The sequence below is a fragment of the Dothidotthia symphoricarpi genome (genome assembly GCF_010015815.1).
Source record: "Dothidotthia symphoricarpi CBS 119687 unplaced genomic scaffold P153scaffold_7, whole genome shotgun sequence".
NCBI lineage: Eukaryota > Fungi > Ascomycota > Dothideomycetes > Pleosporales > Dothidotthiaceae > Dothidotthia > Dothidotthia symphoricarpi.
In genome coordinates this window covers 124220-142097 of record NW_022985014.1, presented here as the reverse complement: position 1 = coordinate 142097, position 17878 = coordinate 124220, and the positions used below count along the sequence as shown (strand labels likewise).

Here is a 17878-nt window from a genome sequence, read left to right as displayed (position 1 = left end):
AAAAGGCGAAAATGTTTTCAGATCCGACAAAAAGAAAGTTTTCCGAAACGGGGAATTGAACCCCGGTCTCCCCGGAACGATCATTGCTGATGAGAGCGGGGTATACTAGCCACTATACTATTTCGGATTTGCTTGATGGAGATGTGGCGAGGCTGATCATTTATATTTTTGTTTTTTGGCGAATACACGGCGACGACGTGCTCCAAAACACTCTTTGAACGAGAAGGAGACTAAAGTGACAGCCTGCCTCTGTTTTCAAACACGGTCAATAATCATGTTGTTGAGATATTTGTCCTCGCGCCAAGTGTGCGGAAACTTCGTAAAACTACACTAATAAAATTTTCAAGAACAGCATGGCGCACGCCTACTCCCAGGAATTTATGCTCTAGACTTCTACAGCAATCCTAGACGTAGTTGTCACTGTATCTTTATTCCCAGTATTTCGACTAACCAGAGCCTCCCTCCACATCACTTCACATCCCATCACACTCTCACATCAGCCTTACTCGCATCCCACTAAAGTACTCCAACCCCCGATCCCCTAACACCACCACCTCCTCGCACGCATACCCATATAAATCACGAACCCCACGCTCTCCGCCACACCAGCAGTTCCACGCGCGAAAGTCGCGACACTCTCCCCGCCCTCTCCACCCCTCTACTCCAATCAGCAGTGCAGACAAACACAGAACAGAAAACTCGCCGCAGCAGATTGGCACGTTGCGAATACGCTGTCCGCCTGAATTGGTTTTGTGGATGACTGCCAGGCAGACGCAAGGGATTCTGTGGGAGATGGAGATTTGTAAACTGAGTAGGTACTTTGGTGAGGTTGCGTTCTTACTTGGACGGACGCCGTCAGAGGTGAATCCAACGGCTGTTAAGAGCGGAGTTGTGATGACTCCTGGGACTGCGAGGAGGATGTTGGTGGTGTGGAAGGCTGCTCGTTTGGGGTGGGCGGTGAGGTAGCGGGTTAGGCGGGGGGTGATGCGGCGGAGCATGTTGGTGGGGTGTTTTTGGAGACGGGGCTGGTTTTGTGGATGGAGTTGATGACTGTGTTTCTTCTTATCATGGTTGCTGAAGGACAAGCTGCAGGGTTTGGAACATGCGTGGTGGGCGCTTAGAGAGTCGCTCGAGGCCACTCGATAATGAACCTTCGCGTAGAGGAATTTGGGTGTTCGGCAAAAGGTACTTTGCTTGAGGAGGATTGAACTGCTGTGACGGAATACAGACATTATGTTAAGTGATGATCTGCTCCGAAGTGGATTGTGCCTGATACATCGATCATCTGGTTCTTGGAAGCTGGCAGAGCCTTTTGAAGATATCTTCGTTGAATTTTAGTAGTACATTTGCAAGGAACTATTTGTAAACTTCCTTAGAACTCTTCTCCGTGTTAACTGTATGTATATTTTTTTCATGTAGACTATCAACTATATTTTTACAAATCGACATGGATGCATACCTTATGATTCGTAGACGGGCGATTTGAAATCTCGGTGACATCCATATCAAAATTCACGCTTACTAGACTACTGAAAATATTAAACAAAACATTACATTCATCTCTCCGACTGCGCGTCTCCACACACCCAGCTCGTCCCGCTCATATACCAGCCCATCACCATCACGCCCACGCAAACACCTTCCGCAGCGAACCAACCGAAGTCATATCCTTCAACAAACTCCCGGACTTCCCCTCTTTGACACACACCTCCGTCATCTCAACACTACGTGCGTTCCGTTCATCCCAACCATGCTCTCTCATCGCGTTCACAGCACCGCGATACGCCTCACCCTTTCCAGAGATATGAAGGACGAGGAAGTCGTCGAATGTGATGTTGGGATTGGCACATGCTCGAGGCACTGCTATGGACAGCGGGCTACGGACACGGTGCGGTGTGCGTGATATGCGCGCTGATGGGGGTCGAGGCTGAGATGGGCGGGGACGGGTTGGGTGCAGGAAAGACCCGGCGTTGTTCAGTGCACGAGTATGTGTTGAGGAAAGCTGGGGTAAGTCTTCGAGCGAAGTAGAAGGCGAAGGCGGGATTTCCTGGAACTGGAGATCAGGGGGAGGAGACGCATCAGAATACCGAGTGATGTCTGTAGACCGCGAGCCCTAGCCTACGTAAGTCACAACTCGTTCTGCAGTTTCGACGGCGTCTTGGGTGAAAAGAGTGAGCTGGGACTCGTGATGCGACGCACCTTCTTCCTCGCTTCATCGAGGATACGCTGGCTGTCTTGCTTTTCACGCTCAATCTTGGCCAAAGTCTCGACCTTCTCCAACTTGTCCATGCCTTTCGGTACAAGCTCCTTGCGTGACTCGTGAAAGTGAACCATATCCTTAGCCGTCCAGTCCTTTAGGTTGTGGTTTTTCTCGCCGCGAGTGAGTGCCTCCTTGTCCTCTTCACTGAGCGCGTTTGCGTAGTAGCGAGGCTTCGGCACTCTTACCGGGGCGCGGGGACTGTTCATAGTGGAGCTCTGGCTGCTTGTCTGAGACTGATTCGAAGACTGCTGACTTTGTTGCCCAGAGTCGGATAACATTGGAGCTGCACCACGCGCGTCAGCAGACAACGCCTCAAAGGAAAACGCCTTTTGCAATGGTGTAGTTGATCCAGCAGCTGGTGGGTCACTTTCGTCGAGAAGATACGACGTGCGGGGGTCGCGGCGGACGGCATTCGAACGACGCAGTGAAAGGTGTGGTGGTGGTGAAGATGGAGAGGAATTGTTTGTCGGCTCCATAGCCCGATTGCGTCGTTTGCGACGGAGTGAAAGGAAAGTGACGGAGTGTAAAATGAATGTATCGATGATTTCTTCGTTGATTGTTCGCTATTATTCCAACTCTGAACGTTTGCGTAGAATGGTAGAATCCAACTGTGTGACTGATAGAGCACAAATACAGTTCTTGGGAGCAAACACTATATACACAGCCCGCATTCCCATTGTGAATTGACGCTGGTTGCCATGTGTGCATTACCTGTCGGACCACAATCATCCACAATGCATACTCGCGGGCTTGTTGAAGCAGTTTGCTGGACATTCGCGACCGGCAGGCAACCGAGTTTGCCTCGACTATGTGCCTTATCATTCTCCTTCAAGCAGAACGTGAGCAACTGGAGTTTTACACTCCGCATCCAGGACGTGATGGCCATCCGTCTAACAAATACGTCAGGTCAGAGCAATTTCGCCGGATCGCGATCTGGACACTTGGTCAGAGGCTGCGCGGGACCATCGAGTTGCCATGTAGGCTTTTTTTCTGAACGACGCTGCTGCATCATGGATAGAACCACTGCACAAGTTCCAAGATCACAACCCCAACAGCCATATAGGTAGACGGTGTGAGGGATGAGGAATCAGACGACACCACCGATCTACAGTATTGTCAGCACTTGCATCGCATCTCGAGACCCAGCAGTAAACTCACCGTTCCAACTGAACACCCATCTGGGTGACGATGTCACACTTATCCAGTTCATCCTGACTGACGGTTTCCATTGTCACTTGGTTCAAGTCATCAAACCGCATCCTTATTCCAGTACCAGCTGTCTGCCAGTCAGGGTTGTCTATCTCTTGTCCCTTTGCCGCGAGAAATTCTGCTGTGTAGGTATTCGGATCATAGCTCCGGATGAACGAGGCCCAATACGCTTGAACGAAGACTCCCGCAGCGGACGACGCATTGTGCCAGATCGGCATAAGCTCTCCGACGTGCGAAGCCGCACCGACATCCCAGCGATACAGCCAGGTAGGGGCTGTGCTATGGAGCACGTACTCGGAGGAGATTTTGATGTTGGGACAGATATAGCGGACGTGCCCGAAGATGTCGGATGCAAATTGTCTCCAGTACATATCTTTGAAGGAAACATCGGCTGTAGCCCATACATTACGGATTCGGGTCCATTCGATGCTGGGGAATTGGTCGACGACAAATTCTTTCGCATAAGTCAGTGATGTGATGGTCTGTGGTGTAAAGTTGATTCCCTCGTTGGTCGAGTCGCCAAAGATGGTGGGGACTTTGACAAAGTTGCCGGCTGCGAGCTCGTCGTACGTATAGTTTCGGATAAAGTCGTAGTCGAGTGTCGGATTCCAGAAGTAGATTGGCGGGTTCGTTCCACCAGGGAAGGGCAGCTTCAAACTCAGGACTGCACTCTGGAAGGAGACAGCGTCGAGAGATGTGAGACACGCCAGGTCTGCACAGCCGGACTGCTTAAGTAGAGCGTCGTACTGCCATTGACTGTTTGTGACGTTGCGAAGAGGCGGGAATGCAGCGGACTCTGTTGCTGCTGCATGGAACAGGCTGTCGTTGCGGCCGCCGTATGCTGTAAGCTGTAAGACGACTGAGCCTCCACCGGCACTGGCTCCTCCAAGAGTGACGTGGTCTGGGTTACCGCCAAACTCCTTGATGTACTTTTGCACCCATTTCATAGCGTGTCTCTGATCCCTCAACCCGTTGTTCAGACTGAGAGTCTCATTCGCAGCAATCTCTTTGCTCGCCAGAAACCCATACGGTCCGACTCGGTAGTTGAAATTGACAATCACCATGTTATCATCTGCGGCATCAATCAGATCCGCCCCGTCGTAGTTCGCGTTGCCATTGACGTTGAAGCCACCGCCCTGGATGAAGAAGTAAACTGGCAGCAGACTCTCGTTGGTAGCTTTCGCAGGCGCAAAGACGTTGATAAACAGACAGTCTTCTGACCATTTGCCGCCGAATTCAGACGAGACGTCACTGGTGGAGCCAATACATAAGGCTCCAAACTACCCAATCATCAATATACTCGTTTTCGGTCATTTGATTTCTTGTTTGCGTACCTCAGTTGCATTCATGACTCTTCCTTCACTGATGGGGTCTTGCGGAGCAGTGAATCGTAACCCATCCACGCGTGAGACTCTTCGTGCATATCGCATGCCTGCCCATCGCAAAATGCCATTCCCAATGTCTTTACCAAGATACTTGGCGTACCCGAGGTCGACGGTAGTATCGACTGCTGTGACGTATTGTAGGCAGATAACCACGCAGAGCAGGAGGCGTAGCATTGTGGAGAGAATAAATTGGCCTGATACGAAGACGAATGCTGATGGGGATGGAGATGTGATTGGAATGTGGGTGTGGCTGGCAAATAATAACCGTCCGTCTCCTGAATGCAGAACGCCCTACAAAGGGCGGCGGCGCAGAACCTCAGAGAAATGACCGAGCGAAGGATTGCAGAAGAGATTATATCCAAAGCCCCATCATAGCGAAGCGAGAGAACGTTACTACACCAAGTCAGCATCTCTCTGCAGGCACCAAAGAATATCATACACACCTTGAGTCGTGAAGAACATTGAGATTCCAAAGAGACGAGAAAATCAATAGACGGGAATCTACGGTGCAGGCCAGTGACGCCATTTAAGACTGTCGTCCCGCAATGTCAATAGGCACAGCCGTGGAGTTGCAAGGTCCAATGTAAGCGCGGGGATGTAGATCCAGGCCAGGATCCACCGTGCAGCAGCTCAGCCTCCTCGGGCGCGAGGGTAGCCTGGACCCGCCTAAACCCCTTCTTGTTATATTGGTATGCATGATTTGATGTGACTCCTCTCAAATACTTATGCAATGTCGTGGCATGGTAGAAACCCTTGTCTTCTAGGGATCCATTGAGCCGGGTGCGATGGATGCACGTTGATTGAGGCGACGGTGATGCATGATGGTAGCGTCCGCGGCGATGGTCCCTGGGCTGATCCCCTAAATGCGGTGGTGCGCGTCTTTTTTTGGTCTGATCGGCCCTAGTTGAAACAGCCGACAGCTTCCGGTACTTGGGTGTGCATCTCTGCTTTTGCTCAGCATGTTCATATTCATGTTCATAGAAACGCAAAACGTCTCATCTTGCAAAGAGCAGGTTCGTCAGCGCAGGATTGTGAATTGTGATACTGCAAGCCACAGGCCCCCCGCGGAGCAGAAGTTCCACCACTCTCAACTTGCTCAGTTATTGCAGTTCTCGTATCCCATTATTTGGAGGCCTGAACTATCGCTCATGTAGGTACATAGAAGGGCGGACATGCGCGCGGTAGCCATTGCTCTTGCAGGAAATATCGAAATAATATATTTCACGTACCCTCTTGCATCAAGCTGAAAGCCAAGAGTAAGATTGATGTCCAAACAGGCAACTCCCACACGGCACATCCACAGTCTGGGAAAAGGGCGGTAGCCTACTGAACAGCCTTCAGAGTCATCGTACTTTCCGTTCCTGTAAAATCACGTTGTCCAGTTGATTTGATATCATCTTAGCCGTCTTACCATGTCACTATTTCCAAACGATACATGCTTCTAGGTCAACGAGATCTCTCAAACCTATGCACAATCTACCAATCACCACTCCACGTAAAAAGATTAGATATATCCTCTGCGCTGCATCTTAGTATCACACAGTAAATATTTCTTCGCGCTGAACACGCTCAAACAACACCCATACTTCCAAACACACACAGTCCCATACACCAAAAGAAGCCCAAGACAGACATATATCTATTCTCCATCTCTATCCAACACCTTCCCCATAACTCCAAGATCCCAGATCCAGATGTAGATGTAGATCTATCTTGCCCATCCTAATCGTAACAAGCAAGAAAGTTCTCGAAAATCAAACCATTCCACCTCCGTCGCCACTCCGATTGGCCCCGACACCCCCAACCAACGAGCCGCGGCTCATAAATCTCCCCATCGCCTCTCTAATACATCACCACCAACACATCACCACCACAACCACGTAATCCGCACACCTCTCAACCTAAACCAGACCAACCCTAATATCCACACCACCGCCTCCCCGAAAATGAACCGCACAATCCTCCTCCGCCGCGCATTCAGCACAACCCCCCGCCACGCCGCCTCCCCCTTCACCCGCGGCCCCGCCCCCATCCCCCTCCCAAAACAAGACCAAGACCTCTTCGAAAAACTACAAAAAGCTAGTACAGGCGCGTTTAGCACGCCGCGCTCCGAAGACACAAAGCCGGAAATAAACGTCGCCACGACAGCGACATCCACACAAACCGCCAGCACAGCAACGACATCGCCATCTCAAGTTTCGGCTCGTTCCTCGCCGCAAATCAACCAATCCCCCTCCTCGACGTCGGGCGACGATCTACACCCCAACATGCGCCGCGGCGCACCGCCCGAGTTCGACGGCGAGATTAATCCCAAGACGGGGGAGGTGGGGGGGCCGAAGAACGAGCCGTTGCGGTGGGGCGCGGTGGGGGATTGGAGTTATAATGGGAGGGTGACTGATTTCTAACTTTCACACTGGGAAAGACAGGATAAGAGAATGCGGAGGGGGAGGGGAAACGGGCGAAATTTTGTATCATATCCAGCGAACCTGAACACACAGAGTACGGAAGGAAATAGAATGAAATGCAACGGATACAATGTTATATCGTAATACTTTCGCTATTCACTATTCACTTTCGCTTCCCCTCCCACAAAACGCCGATTTATATCATACACCACACACACCGCACTGTCCTCATCGCCCAAAAATCTACGCAATATACCCCTCCCCCCCAAACTTCTCCGCACTCCTCCTCGCATCCAAAAACAGCCCCACACACTCCTCCACATCACCGACCTGCACCTCCCCGCCCTCCCTCCCCCCAACCTTCGCCAACACACTAGCCGGCGCCAGCAGTTGCAACGAATACCTAAGACTAACCTGCACCCCCAACAACGCAACCCTATCCTTCGCCTCGTCGGAGATATTCAGCTTCTCTGTCGCGACACGGGTGGTGATTATGGATTTTATCTCCGCGGGGTTGTAGGGGTGCGTGGGGACGATTAGCAGGCGGGCGAGCAGGTCGGGGGGGATTCCGTGGGCGGAGGGGGGCAGGTTGGAGCCGCCGCGGATGAGGGTGTGGCCGCGGTTTGAGGCGAGGATTACGAGGGGGGAGAGGGGGGATTCGAGGGCGCGGTTTAGGAAGGTGAAGGATTCTAGGTCTAGCATGTGGACCTTTTTCATCTGTCATTAGCACTGTACAGCATAACATAATACGTAGGGGGATGAAATAAAGGGACTCACCTCATCGATAAACAGCACACCAGGCACCAGATCCGCAACACCCTGGTCAATATACCGATTCACTACTTTATTAATCTCGAGGCGAAGTTTCTCCGTGATCTCCGTCTTCTTGGGCTTCATCAGCTGGCCCATCATGCTCATGATATCTTGACCGCCTTGGGGCCGCGCATTCGCCACGTCGAGATCGTGCAGCGTCACGTCCTGCACGATCTCCTTCTTCTTGTGCACGTCGCCCTTGGGAATGGGCACGTACTCCTCGGCCTCGAGGTCGAACTCGGTCGCGTACGCGTCGGAGCGGCCCACGCGCTTGACAGCACCGGTATTAGCCTCGATATAAATGACGTCTCCGAGACGGACGCGCTCCTTCTGGATAGCCTCATAGATAGATGGATCGAGGCGGAGTTTCTTCGTCCCCTTAGCGGACTTGAGGTGGATGAGGAGGTGGGAGATCGTGCGGCCGTAGCCTCCTAGGGGATTCTCCGCCTCCTCAGGCGTCAGCTCCGTCACCTCTCCCTCGTAGACTTCCTTCGTCTCCTTGACGCGCAGGCCGATTGCGCGGCGAAAGTTCTCCATCAGCGCCTCCGTCTTCTTGACTTCAGCCGAGTAGATTTCGCTGCCGACAATGGGGCAGAAGGGTACTTTTGTGCCGAGCTCCTGGCTGACGGCGAGGGCGAGCGCGGTTTTGCCGGTCCCTGGGCCGCCGGCGAGGAGGACCGCGCGGCCGGACATTTTCTTCGCTTTGACGAGGTCGACGACGAGGCCGCATGCCTGGGGCTAGTTAGCACTGGATTCGCTGTGAGGTGTCAAGATGTGCGTACTTCTCGCGCGGCAGCTTGCCCGACAAAACCCCCTGCTGAGGGTGTCGCGCGGCCATCGCTCGAAAGGCCCAGGCCCTTGATGTGGGAATGCGCTGCTGTCCTGCTCTCGCGCGCGTTGCTCTTGACCTCGCTGACCGGGACCGTCGCCATGGTGGATGTCGCAGACTCTTTTCTGTCGCAATCCTAGTTCGTGGAGCTCGCGATAATACTCTCAATGTACTGTGAAGGTGGTGTGGAGTGATGGATCGCGGATGTTTGGCCGGCGTGTTTGAGCGCGGGAAGTTTTGAGGTTCAGGTCGCGAAAGACTACTTTTAGCGCGCACCGCTTCTCCAGCCAGATCCAGAGCAGCACGGCACGGCAGGGCAGCCAGGGCCTTTGGTCATCCGCCAGCCAGTCCCTCGATTCCCCACCTCCGCCTCCCGCTCAGGAAGAATGCGCAACCACCGTCCGAGGCCCTTCTCTCCTCTGCTCGCCTCTGCGCTGCGTATATCGTCTGCTGCTCACATCGTCACTTTCCACGCCTGTTCACGACCCCGTCCATGACACTCCTTTGTCGCTCCTTCTGTGCTGCCGCCGTCGCATGATGGGATACGCCTCACTGCATGCCACGGACGCTGTGTGGAGGGGGCAAACAACCTGTGTACAGTGTATCGAGCGCTTCGCATACCACGCATCACTAACAGCAATGCAGAACTACCCCCGCTGAGTGGCCACCCACACGCATACGCCCGACAATCACCTGCTCGTATCCGCCCCTTCCCCCCCCCTACGACAACATACATGGCGACACTCCGACCAGACGAATCTGACTGCGAGCTGATCCAAACACGCCAAATCACGACATCTCTACTCGCCATGTCCGACGTTTTGTCGAAATCTCGCATCGACACCCCACGGAAGAAGGTCACGCACCGCCAGTCAGGAGACACACTTGAACATGTTTGAAGTTTCTATTCTCGCCATCCACTCGACGAAGCCAGGCATATTCATACAGCAAGCCACCCTCCCCACCCATCTACCGACCATTACCCATCCATGCATCCCACGCCAACCGCCCACGTGCCAATCCACGCCAACCTCTTCGAAGATGATGGATCCAAAAAACAGGTGCAAACTTCGTCAAAGTCGTAAAGCCACCGCAGAAACAAGCACCGCGGCAGTGGGCAGGAAGTATACTGTACAATTGATGTGGGGGGTAGGTGGGCGGTAAATCGTAAAATCATGGGATGCGCACGGCACTGACGGTTGGCTTTTACGAGCCTAATCGATAACGACTTTCAAGCATCGACCGATCACTGGACGAAGAACCGCTTGCAATGGGTGTGGGGCGACTACCGAGAAAACAGAGAGCACAAAGTCGAAGCCGAATGAAATTACTCATCGGAAAAATGCTGTCGACATTCCCAGGACATGGCCAAGGCAACAAACCACACGACGAGTCAGGATTACTCTTCCTCGCTCTCAGACGCGCTCGAGTCATCGTCGTCAGAGTCATCTTGTGCTGGACGGGTCAGTTCAAAGTCACCAAGTACACGCGCGAACAACTCACCTGGTGGTGACTGGCTGGAACCGGAAGCGCCGCCCTGGAACGAGTTTAGCTTCTCCTGGATCTTCCGCATGTTCTCTTCCTGCTCCGTCTTGCCCATGGGCTTGTTCTTCTTCGGCCTGCTGGTTGTGGTGGTGGTGGTCTGCTTGTGCGTCGGGCGCGGCGGCTCAAAGTCGTCATCAGCTGCTGCACCTGCCCTCGGCCCACGGATGGATTTGATGAAACGGAAGAGCTCTCTAAGCGTCTCGTCGTTGATCTCATCCATGTCAAGCTCCATTTCATCGTCATTCACACTGGCGAGGTGTGGGCATCCATTTCGAATGATCTGGACTGCACGACGCATGTCAGCATCACCCAGAGTGCTTATGCCCTCGGAGATCTCCTGCTTCTGAGCAAACGTCAGAGGCGCAGGCGCCTTCGGCCGTGTCTTCTGCTTGTTGGATCGCGCATTCACAGGAGGTGGCACGGACAGAGGAGCCTTCTTCTTCGGCGGTGGAGCCACGACCTTGGACTTCTTCTTGCTCTGCACTTTGGGCGACGCGCGCTTGCCTGTTTGCTGCTTGAGCAGCTGTTGCGCCGTCTCGTTCAAAGCCGCGATCTGTTGCTGGATGGCTAGGAATTGGGCTTGGGCAGGATCGTCATCCTCCTCTTCCTCTTCTTCCTCGTCATCCTCATCCGAGTAGAGCTCCCCAGGAGATTGCTCGGGGGCGGGCGCATGCTGAGCAAGCCAGTCGGCCTTCTCTTTCCACAACTCTTCAAAGAGAGACTCGAGTTCCTTGCCCATCTTGTTGACGACATCGCCCTCGGGATTGAACTTGTAGCAGTTTTGGAAAACCAGCTGCGCGTCGTTGTGGAAGTCCTTCGCGCTCTGGTACACACCATTCTTCAGGTTTTTGTCAATCGTTCCAAAGTCCATGGGTTTCTTGATGATCTTCAAGTACGACGGGATGTTCAGCGCCACAGGATCGACAGGAACCATGAAAGGATACGTGACAGCAGCGTACTTTGGTTTCGTGAGCTCCGCCATGACGCTCTCACAGAACTTCAGCTCCTGCTGGAACTTCTTCTTTCTCGGCTTAGCGTTGGCGTAGGGCAGATCCTTGGACGGCCTGTGGATCTCTCGCTTAGGCCGGTCGTTGGCACTCGACGAATCTCGACGAATGACGGGGATGCCATCCTGACCCAGAGGCCACGCGGCTTGTGGCGATGCGACTGCGGGAGTAGGGATTGTGGGAGACTTGACCGTTACCGGCGGCGCTCTGGAATCACGTCGAGCTTTGGGCGCAGAGCTGGACGATGGTTTCCTCACCTTCACCGGCTTTGGCGGCTCTTCGACACTACCCCTAGGCATCTTGCCCATACCTTTGAGGAAATACGCGCGCAGATTGTAGCCAGCTTGTGTGACAGGATGCTGCTTGTTGTTGAACAACTCGCTGTTCTCAATCATCTGGTCAAGATCTGACATGAATTCCCTGACGTGAGTGTATCTCTTCTCCTTCAACTTACCCTCCATCGTCGAAAGATCCATAGGCTTTGTGACTATTGTCGTGTAAGTTGGGATGTTGAGAGCTATTGGATCGACCGGATCTTTGAACGCAAGCGAGACTTTGATCTTCTTCGTATTCCGTATCCTCTCTAGCAGAAACCTGTTCTGAGCCTCGGTCATCGTAGCTGTGGGCCAATGTTCGTAGTCGACTGCGTGCTGAAGACCGGATGGTTCATGACTGATGGGCACAGCAACCCCCCTAGGGACGCCATTCGCATTCGCATTTGCACTCGGTTGCTCTGGTTGAGAGGGGACGTCGGGGACCTTGAAGTCGATCTGGCCGTTCATGTCGTCTTCGGTCTTGGTTCGCTTTGCTTCTGGAACGTCATCCTCATCTTCCTCGCGCCGTCGCACCTTGCCAGACATTGGCGCATCCTCCATAGCATGATCCATGTTCTTGGGTGATTTTGCCGAGTCGAGCGGTGCAGGGACATTGCCGAGTTGTGTTTGAATGGTAAGCTCTGTCATCGAGTTGGTCGGAGGCGCAGCCGAGCTTGAAGGTGGCTTCGTGTCCTCGGTCATATCGGCCGAGATGTCCATGGCATCTCCAAACAAGTCATCTTTCGAATCAACCTGATCCTCAGATACTTGCTCAATACCCTCACTTGCGGCTGGAACCTCGGCTGACTGCTCTGCTTTGACTTCTACGTCGTCGCGTACATCAGAGGTAGGGGCCTCCGCTGCATGCGTTAGCGAGGTCGTGCCGATGTCTTCAGAGTCGCCGAACGACGAGTTTGTGTCTTGCATAGCATCGGGCAGAAACTGCGCAATGCCGTCAATACCACTGGAGACGTTTGTAGTAGGCTCAAGCAGAGGCGCAGAGTCCACGTCTTCCAAAGTATCAGGCAAGGCCTGTGCGACACCGTTGTTTGTGTTGGATTCGATCGCAGACGCTGACGTGTCGGAGGGTACGTGGTTTCCGTTTGTGGTTGACTTGAGTTGCGCAGAGTCATCGACAGGGTCTTGCGCAGCATCCTCGGTCGGGTTGGTATTGGTGCCTGGCTCGTCGAAGAGCACATCGTGAATGCTAATGCCTGGTATTAGTCTATGCGCAAGGTGAGATGAAGCGTGGAGTGCACGCGATGAGAGCTCGGCTCACTCACCCATTCGCCTCGGTATCAAGTGCCATGGCGTCTGTCGGCGCAAAGGCGCTTGCCTTGACGTCTAGAGGTGATTTGTCGAAAGCAGGTGATGTCATTACTGCCATAGGTCCATGAAAATGAAGGCGGGTTTGCGCACAGATGACTGGCTGTGTGCAGCGCTTGATGATGAGGCTGCTCTCGAAATGTTAGCGACTTGCAGATCTGCGCGCACGCGATTACGCGAATGTAGGCGCGTTGGTGGCAGTTGCAAGGTAAAGGCCGGCGCAGAAAGATGCTTGTTGCTGTGAGTGGGGCTGGTTGACGTGTGGCTTGTCGGGAGGGTGATGGAAAATAGTGCGAGGGGCGCGAGGACTATATATGTCGAAGGCTGAAACGGCCCATGCTCACGTGACGTACCGAGTGGTGGCGGCGGGAAGCTCAAAGAGGGCGCGCGATGTGAGTCAAGAGTGATATGCTGCGGTGAGAAGCGCCGACGCCGACGCGTTTGTTGTCGTGTGGCGAGGCGCGCGTGCAGGTGCTACACCACGGCTTTGTGCAGCGATGCGGTCTGCAACAAGACAAACCACGAAGCAGCGGTGCACGGATGGCGACGGAGGTTGGGTGCACAATGGCCGGTGGCGCTAAGCTGGCTGGGGAATGCGCGACGATTATTATTATTCCTGGGAGCGTATGCAGCAGGGCCTAGGCTCCGGGGGTAGCGACTTGGGGCCCGAGTGAATGTGGTGGGGTGCGAGGGGGGTTCGGAGCAGGGGCGGCGTTGATTGGAGTCGATCGGGAAAAGGCAACTGCAAGAACGAAAGTTGAGATTGAGGATGCGGGCGGCTCAGTGTTTAATACCAGTCGACGACGCTGGGCCGAAATGGCTTGGCACGGACCCCTGAGGTCACGTGGCGTCTCTTGCCCATGATGCGCGGATGCGTCGTCGACGGCCCTGCTGCGCTGGTGGGTTGCTGCACTGTGGGCGTGGCGTGTGCAGAGCAGCTCGCCGCGCCGTGTCTCGCCCTGCTGCCCACGCCGGCGCCGACGAGGTGACGTGCCGGCAGCGCGTTGCGGACCAGAGTTGAGCACCAGGCCGCACCCCTGCCAGCTCGCTCTTAGCGCGAAAAGCAGCCCCACAGAGAAACTTTTTCCCAATTCCTCGATTAGCTTCGCGTTCCTCAATCAACAGTCGCACAGCTCTTCCGGCTGCCTCGACACAGGAGCACCGCCAACCGCCAACATGCCTGCTGCAGTAGCCTCGCGCGCCCGCGACCAGAAGCCGTCCAAAGCGACCCGCGACTCGGCGCCGCCGGCAAAGAAGACGAAGCTCGCCCAGTCGCCGGCCACGATTCGTCAAAACGGCCTCAAAGCACTGCTCAACGGGGGTGCAGCCCAGAAGCCCACCGCCAAGCTGAATGGCGCCAAACCTGCGCGCCACGATCGCGTCGACGAAGCCACCGCGGTTGTGGGCGGCGGACAGTCTGGCCACGGTGACGTCGACATGAAGGATGCCGCCAAGGAAGTCATTGAGATCAGCAGCGCCGAGGAGGAGGAGAGCGACGTGTCTGAGTCTGAGGATGAGCCAGAGGAGGACGTCGACGAGACGGCACCTGCTGTGAACGGGCATGGCGACGCCGAGGACCGGCTGATGGACGACGAGACCGTAGACCCAGAAGACCTGTCGTTTGGCGACCGCCTACGTGCTTCCGAGCCAGAGCCCGTACGAGAGTCGCGTATTGTAGACGTCGAATCAGCGTTTGTTGGTGCCAACGCCGAATCGAGGGCACTAGCCACAGCAGCGAACAGCCGCCCCCTCTCCGCGCCGTCAGCCTCGTCGCTAGGAACCGTCCTGACCCAAGCTCTGCGAACAAACGACCAAGAGCTCCTCGAGTCGTGTCTGCGGGTAATCGACGTCGACACCATCTATGCCACCGTCGAACGTCTGCCCTCGCCGCTAGTCGGAACCCTGCTGCAAAAGCTCGCTGAGCGTCTACACAAGAAGCCTGGACGCGCAGGCATGCTCATGGTATGGGTGCAATGGTCTCTGGCCGCGCACGGTGGATATCTCGCAAGCCAGCCACAATTGGTCAAGCAACTCACGACACTAAACAAGGTGCTCAAGGAGCGCGCCAGCGGACTGCAGCCCCTGCTTTCACTCAAGGGCCGCCTGGATATGCTGCAAGCCCAGCTCGAGCTGCGAAGACGGAATCAGAAAGCAGCCAACGACGACGAAGATGAGGCAGTCATCTATGTCGAAGGCGAGGACGACTACGTCTCGTCTGTCGAGGGAGATGACGAGGATGCAGCCGCTGGATCTCGCAAGAGGATACGACAAGACTTCGAGGACGATGACGAGAGCTCCGTCGACGAAATGCCAACAACAATGGAAGTCGACGAAGACTCGGAAGAGGGCAGCGAAGACTCCGACGGGCTCATCGATGACGAAGCCGAGGAGACAGACGACGACGTGGGCGACGACATCTCCGAGCCTATGAGTGATGACTTGGACGACGGAGAAGGCGTGTCGGAGAGTGAGGAGGAACCAAAACCAGCCAGGCGATCGACTGCAGGCCGCGCAGGGCTGAAGAGCCGGCGTTGAAAAGAAAATAATAGACGGCTAAATGGAATCCTTTTTTTGTGTGTAAGAATCTAGCGGCCATCTGCTCATCATCTGGAAGGCGTGTTTTCGCTTTTCTCCACTGTATGGTGCGGAGAGCGTCGCTCATGTGTGGTGTTCGGGCGTTCTACTGAGGATGGATACTGGACGACGGCTTTTCCCCCATGCTTGTGCTTAACGGACTTGTCGCATAGCGTTTGGAATAGACGGACTGTTGTGCAGCAGTTGTTCGTTTTTTGTATGTGTTTCTCGATCGCTTTGAATTTATGTGTGGACTTGACGTTGCTGCACTTCGCCAGGCTGCACTATGGGTACTTTCCACGAAAGCACTGACATGTTCACTTTACACCAGATCGACACAAACACATGTTTCCCCTGAGACTTTACAACTTCAGGTAACGGCACTCACGCAAATTTTCCAGCCTTGCGTTCTATCAGCACTCTCAACCCTCAATCTCCGGTGTTGCTCATATCACATTATCTTCTTTAAATGCGCCCTTCATCTCCGATCTTCACCTCACATTGCGAAATTCAGTTTATCACGCATATCCATGTACACTATACACACGACATCCCTTGCATGGATTCAGTGTGGCAGTCTCACATACACCAATCCCGTGAAAAACGAAAGCCCTACAAGGAAAGCACGACTCACATCAACATATAACTCTAGATCAGATGAACACTACCAGCGCGTTCCAGAAGTGACTTCTAAGTCGCGTAAACGACACCCTACCCGACGAGACAGGCTAATGGATAAATGTAGCATCATATCCGGAACTACACTCCATCGCACTTACCGCTTCCACACATGGACAACCACGACCTCTCGTCTAACCCCCCTGCCAACTTACGAGAAAACTAACAAAATAATGAGTACAAAACACCAACACAAACACCAACGCCCATCCACGCCCACCCACTGAACCAGAACCAAATCCAAATCCAAATCCAAACCCAGAACCAAACCCAGAACCAAATCCAAATCCAAATCCAAAACCATGACACAAACCACCACCCCCACTTCATCACCGCCCGCCAACCCCGAAATAACCCCTACCCCCACCCCGCACAAACCAACCCACCAACACCAAGCCACCGCCACCGCCAACACCTTCCGCAGCGTAAACGTCGCGCACACGATTAATCCCGCGGATGGGAAGACGTGGGCGTGTGATCGCGGGTGTGTGTTTGAATCTTTTGTTGAGGGGGGGAGGATGGGCGGGGAGGTGGGGGAGGGGGAGGAAGAAGAAGAAGAAGAAGAGGGGGGGTGGAGGAGGGGGAGGTGGTTGGGGTGGTTTTGTGGGGGTTGATTATGGGTGATGAGGGTGGGAATGGGGGTTTGGATATGTCTTTTCTTGATGCTCGGTGGGGCTTTTGCTGTGCTGTTTTGCTTGCTCTTTTTTGCAATACTATGGGTTTTCTTATGTCTTTCTTGTAAACACACAACACTGAGGATATTCTTCTTGTTGGGGTCTTGCTTGGATATCATAAATCATGTCGGCTAAAATGATGTCTAGCGTTTATAAGCTCTGCTTACTCTCATATTTCGCATACTTGTTTTTGCAAGGGAGTGTGTTTTTGTCCTGTCTTGACATTTCTTAGGCTGCATCAGGATAGGATATGTATGAATTGTACTGGGACAACTACACGATGTGTTTCACGTGCTGGAAGATAATTGGGTGCTGTTGAAGTTTTGTTTTGTTTATGTTTGATGTGGTTGGCTTGAGTTTCTTTCATAAATACAGATATATGTTTTCTTGCACGTGTTTCATGCGCGGCCCATGCAAGGAGTGCAATGGTAGAAGTTAGTTAGTCTGTTGTTACAACAACTTTATGCTAGAACTTGGACTGTATTCTCCAGCAATAAGATAGCTGGTTAAATTACATCCCATTTGCTCTTTTTCTCAACTACCTACGACATCCCTCTCCACCCCATCACTCCATCCACAACATAAAAAGCCTTAACTCACAACATCTGAATCACCCCAACTAGCCTCCACAGTGAGTGAAACAACAAACAAGACCACCAAGAAAAAGTGAAACAATATGCAAGTTGTGAGCAAACAACACAACACAACACCACCTTCCCTCCCCACACCCCCTAAACCTCTCAACCCAACTCAACCTCCAAACCCCCCTTTCCCAGCTCACCGAACCCAACCCACGCCCCAAAAACCACAAATGCCTCTCCAACCCCCAAGCAATCTGCCCTCAGACACGCACCGCCGC

At 53.6% G+C, this 17878-nt stretch overlaps 9 protein-coding genes and 1 non-coding gene across 10 annotated transcripts; 4 read left to right on the top strand and 6 right to left on the bottom strand.

Moving 5' to 3' along the window:
- Window positions 1-40: 40 nt before the first annotated feature.
- Window positions 41-127, bottom strand: P153DRAFT_t48. The gene has a single exon. It is a non-coding gene; the product is annotated as a tRNA-Glu (tRNA).
- A 271-nt stretch (window positions 128-398) lies between these two features.
- P153DRAFT_365389 (uncharacterized protein) lies at window positions 399-1353 on the bottom strand. The gene has a single exon (XM_033667816.1). The coding sequence runs from the start codon at window positions 1230-1232 to the stop codon at window positions 492-494; it is 741 nt and encodes a 246-aa protein (XP_033525113.1). The 5' UTR covers window positions 1233-1353; the 3' UTR covers window positions 399-491.
- Window positions 1354-1621: 268 nt separating this feature from the next.
- On the bottom strand, window positions 1622-2736 carry P153DRAFT_355578 (uncharacterized protein; the record flags this gene model as incomplete). The annotated part of the gene is made up of 2 exons (XM_033666578.1): window positions 1622-2113; window positions 2200-2736. 2 exons carry the CDS (start codon window positions 2734-2736, stop codon window positions 1622-1624), a joined length of 1029 nt encoding a protein of 342 aa, XP_033525112.1.
- Window positions 2737-3268: 532 nt separating this feature from the next.
- P153DRAFT_355577 (triacylglycerol lipase-like protein) lies at window positions 3269-5028 on the bottom strand (the record flags this gene model as incomplete). Its single annotated transcript, XM_033666577.1, has 3 exons — window positions 3269-3365; window positions 3419-4749; window positions 4804-5028. 3 exons carry the CDS (start codon window positions 5026-5028, stop codon window positions 3269-3271), a joined length of 1653 nt encoding a protein of 550 aa, XP_033525111.1.
- A 1772-nt stretch (window positions 5029-6800) lies between these two features.
- Window positions 6801-7259, top strand: P153DRAFT_287833 (DUF1674-domain-containing protein; the record flags this gene model as incomplete). Its single annotated transcript, XM_033663566.1, has 1 exon — window positions 6801-7259. One exon carries the CDS (start codon window positions 6801-6803, stop codon window positions 7257-7259), a length of 459 nt encoding a protein of 152 aa, XP_033525110.1.
- A 121-nt stretch (window positions 7260-7380) lies between these two features.
- P153DRAFT_203874 (TIP49-domain-containing protein) lies at window positions 7381-9179 on the bottom strand. The gene is made up of 3 exons (XM_033662514.1): window positions 8855-9179; window positions 8037-8804; window positions 7381-7976 (listed from the first exon to the last, which is right to left on the bottom strand). The coding sequence occupies exons 1-3, from the start codon at window positions 9002-9004 to the stop codon at window positions 7503-7505; spliced, it is 1392 nt and encodes a 463-aa protein (XP_033525109.1). The 5' UTR covers window positions 9005-9179; the 3' UTR covers window positions 7381-7502.
- Window positions 9180-10300: 1121 nt separating this feature from the next.
- On the bottom strand, window positions 10301-13172 carry P153DRAFT_287442 (Bromodomain-containing protein; the record flags this gene model as incomplete). Its single annotated transcript, XM_033663531.1, has 4 exons — window positions 10301-10356; window positions 10405-12751; window positions 12809-12974; window positions 13051-13172. Coding segments are annotated over 4 exons (2691 nt in total), but the record flags the coding sequence as incomplete, so codon positions are not given.
- A 1097-nt stretch (window positions 13173-14269) lies between these two features.
- On the top strand, window positions 14270-15628 carry P153DRAFT_287916 (NUC189-domain-containing protein; the record flags this gene model as incomplete). The annotated part of the gene is made up of 1 exon (XM_033663570.1): window positions 14270-15628. One exon carries the CDS (start codon window positions 14270-14272, stop codon window positions 15626-15628), a length of 1359 nt encoding a protein of 452 aa, XP_033525107.1.
- Window positions 15629-15770: 142 nt separating this feature from the next.
- On the top strand, window positions 15771-16959 carry P153DRAFT_416917 (uncharacterized protein). Its single transcript, XM_033672155.1, has one exon. The coding sequence runs from the start codon at window positions 15913-15915 to the stop codon at window positions 16570-16572; it is 660 nt and encodes a 219-aa protein (XP_033525105.1). The 5' UTR covers window positions 15771-15912; the 3' UTR covers window positions 16573-16959.
- P153DRAFT_383944 (uncharacterized protein) lies at window positions 16648-16959 on the top strand (the record flags this gene model as incomplete). Its single annotated transcript, XM_033670288.1, has 1 exon — window positions 16648-16959. The coding sequence occupies one exon, from the start codon at window positions 16648-16650 to the stop codon at window positions 16957-16959; it is 312 nt and encodes a 103-aa protein (XP_033525106.1).
- Window positions 16960-17878: the final 919 nt, after the last annotated feature.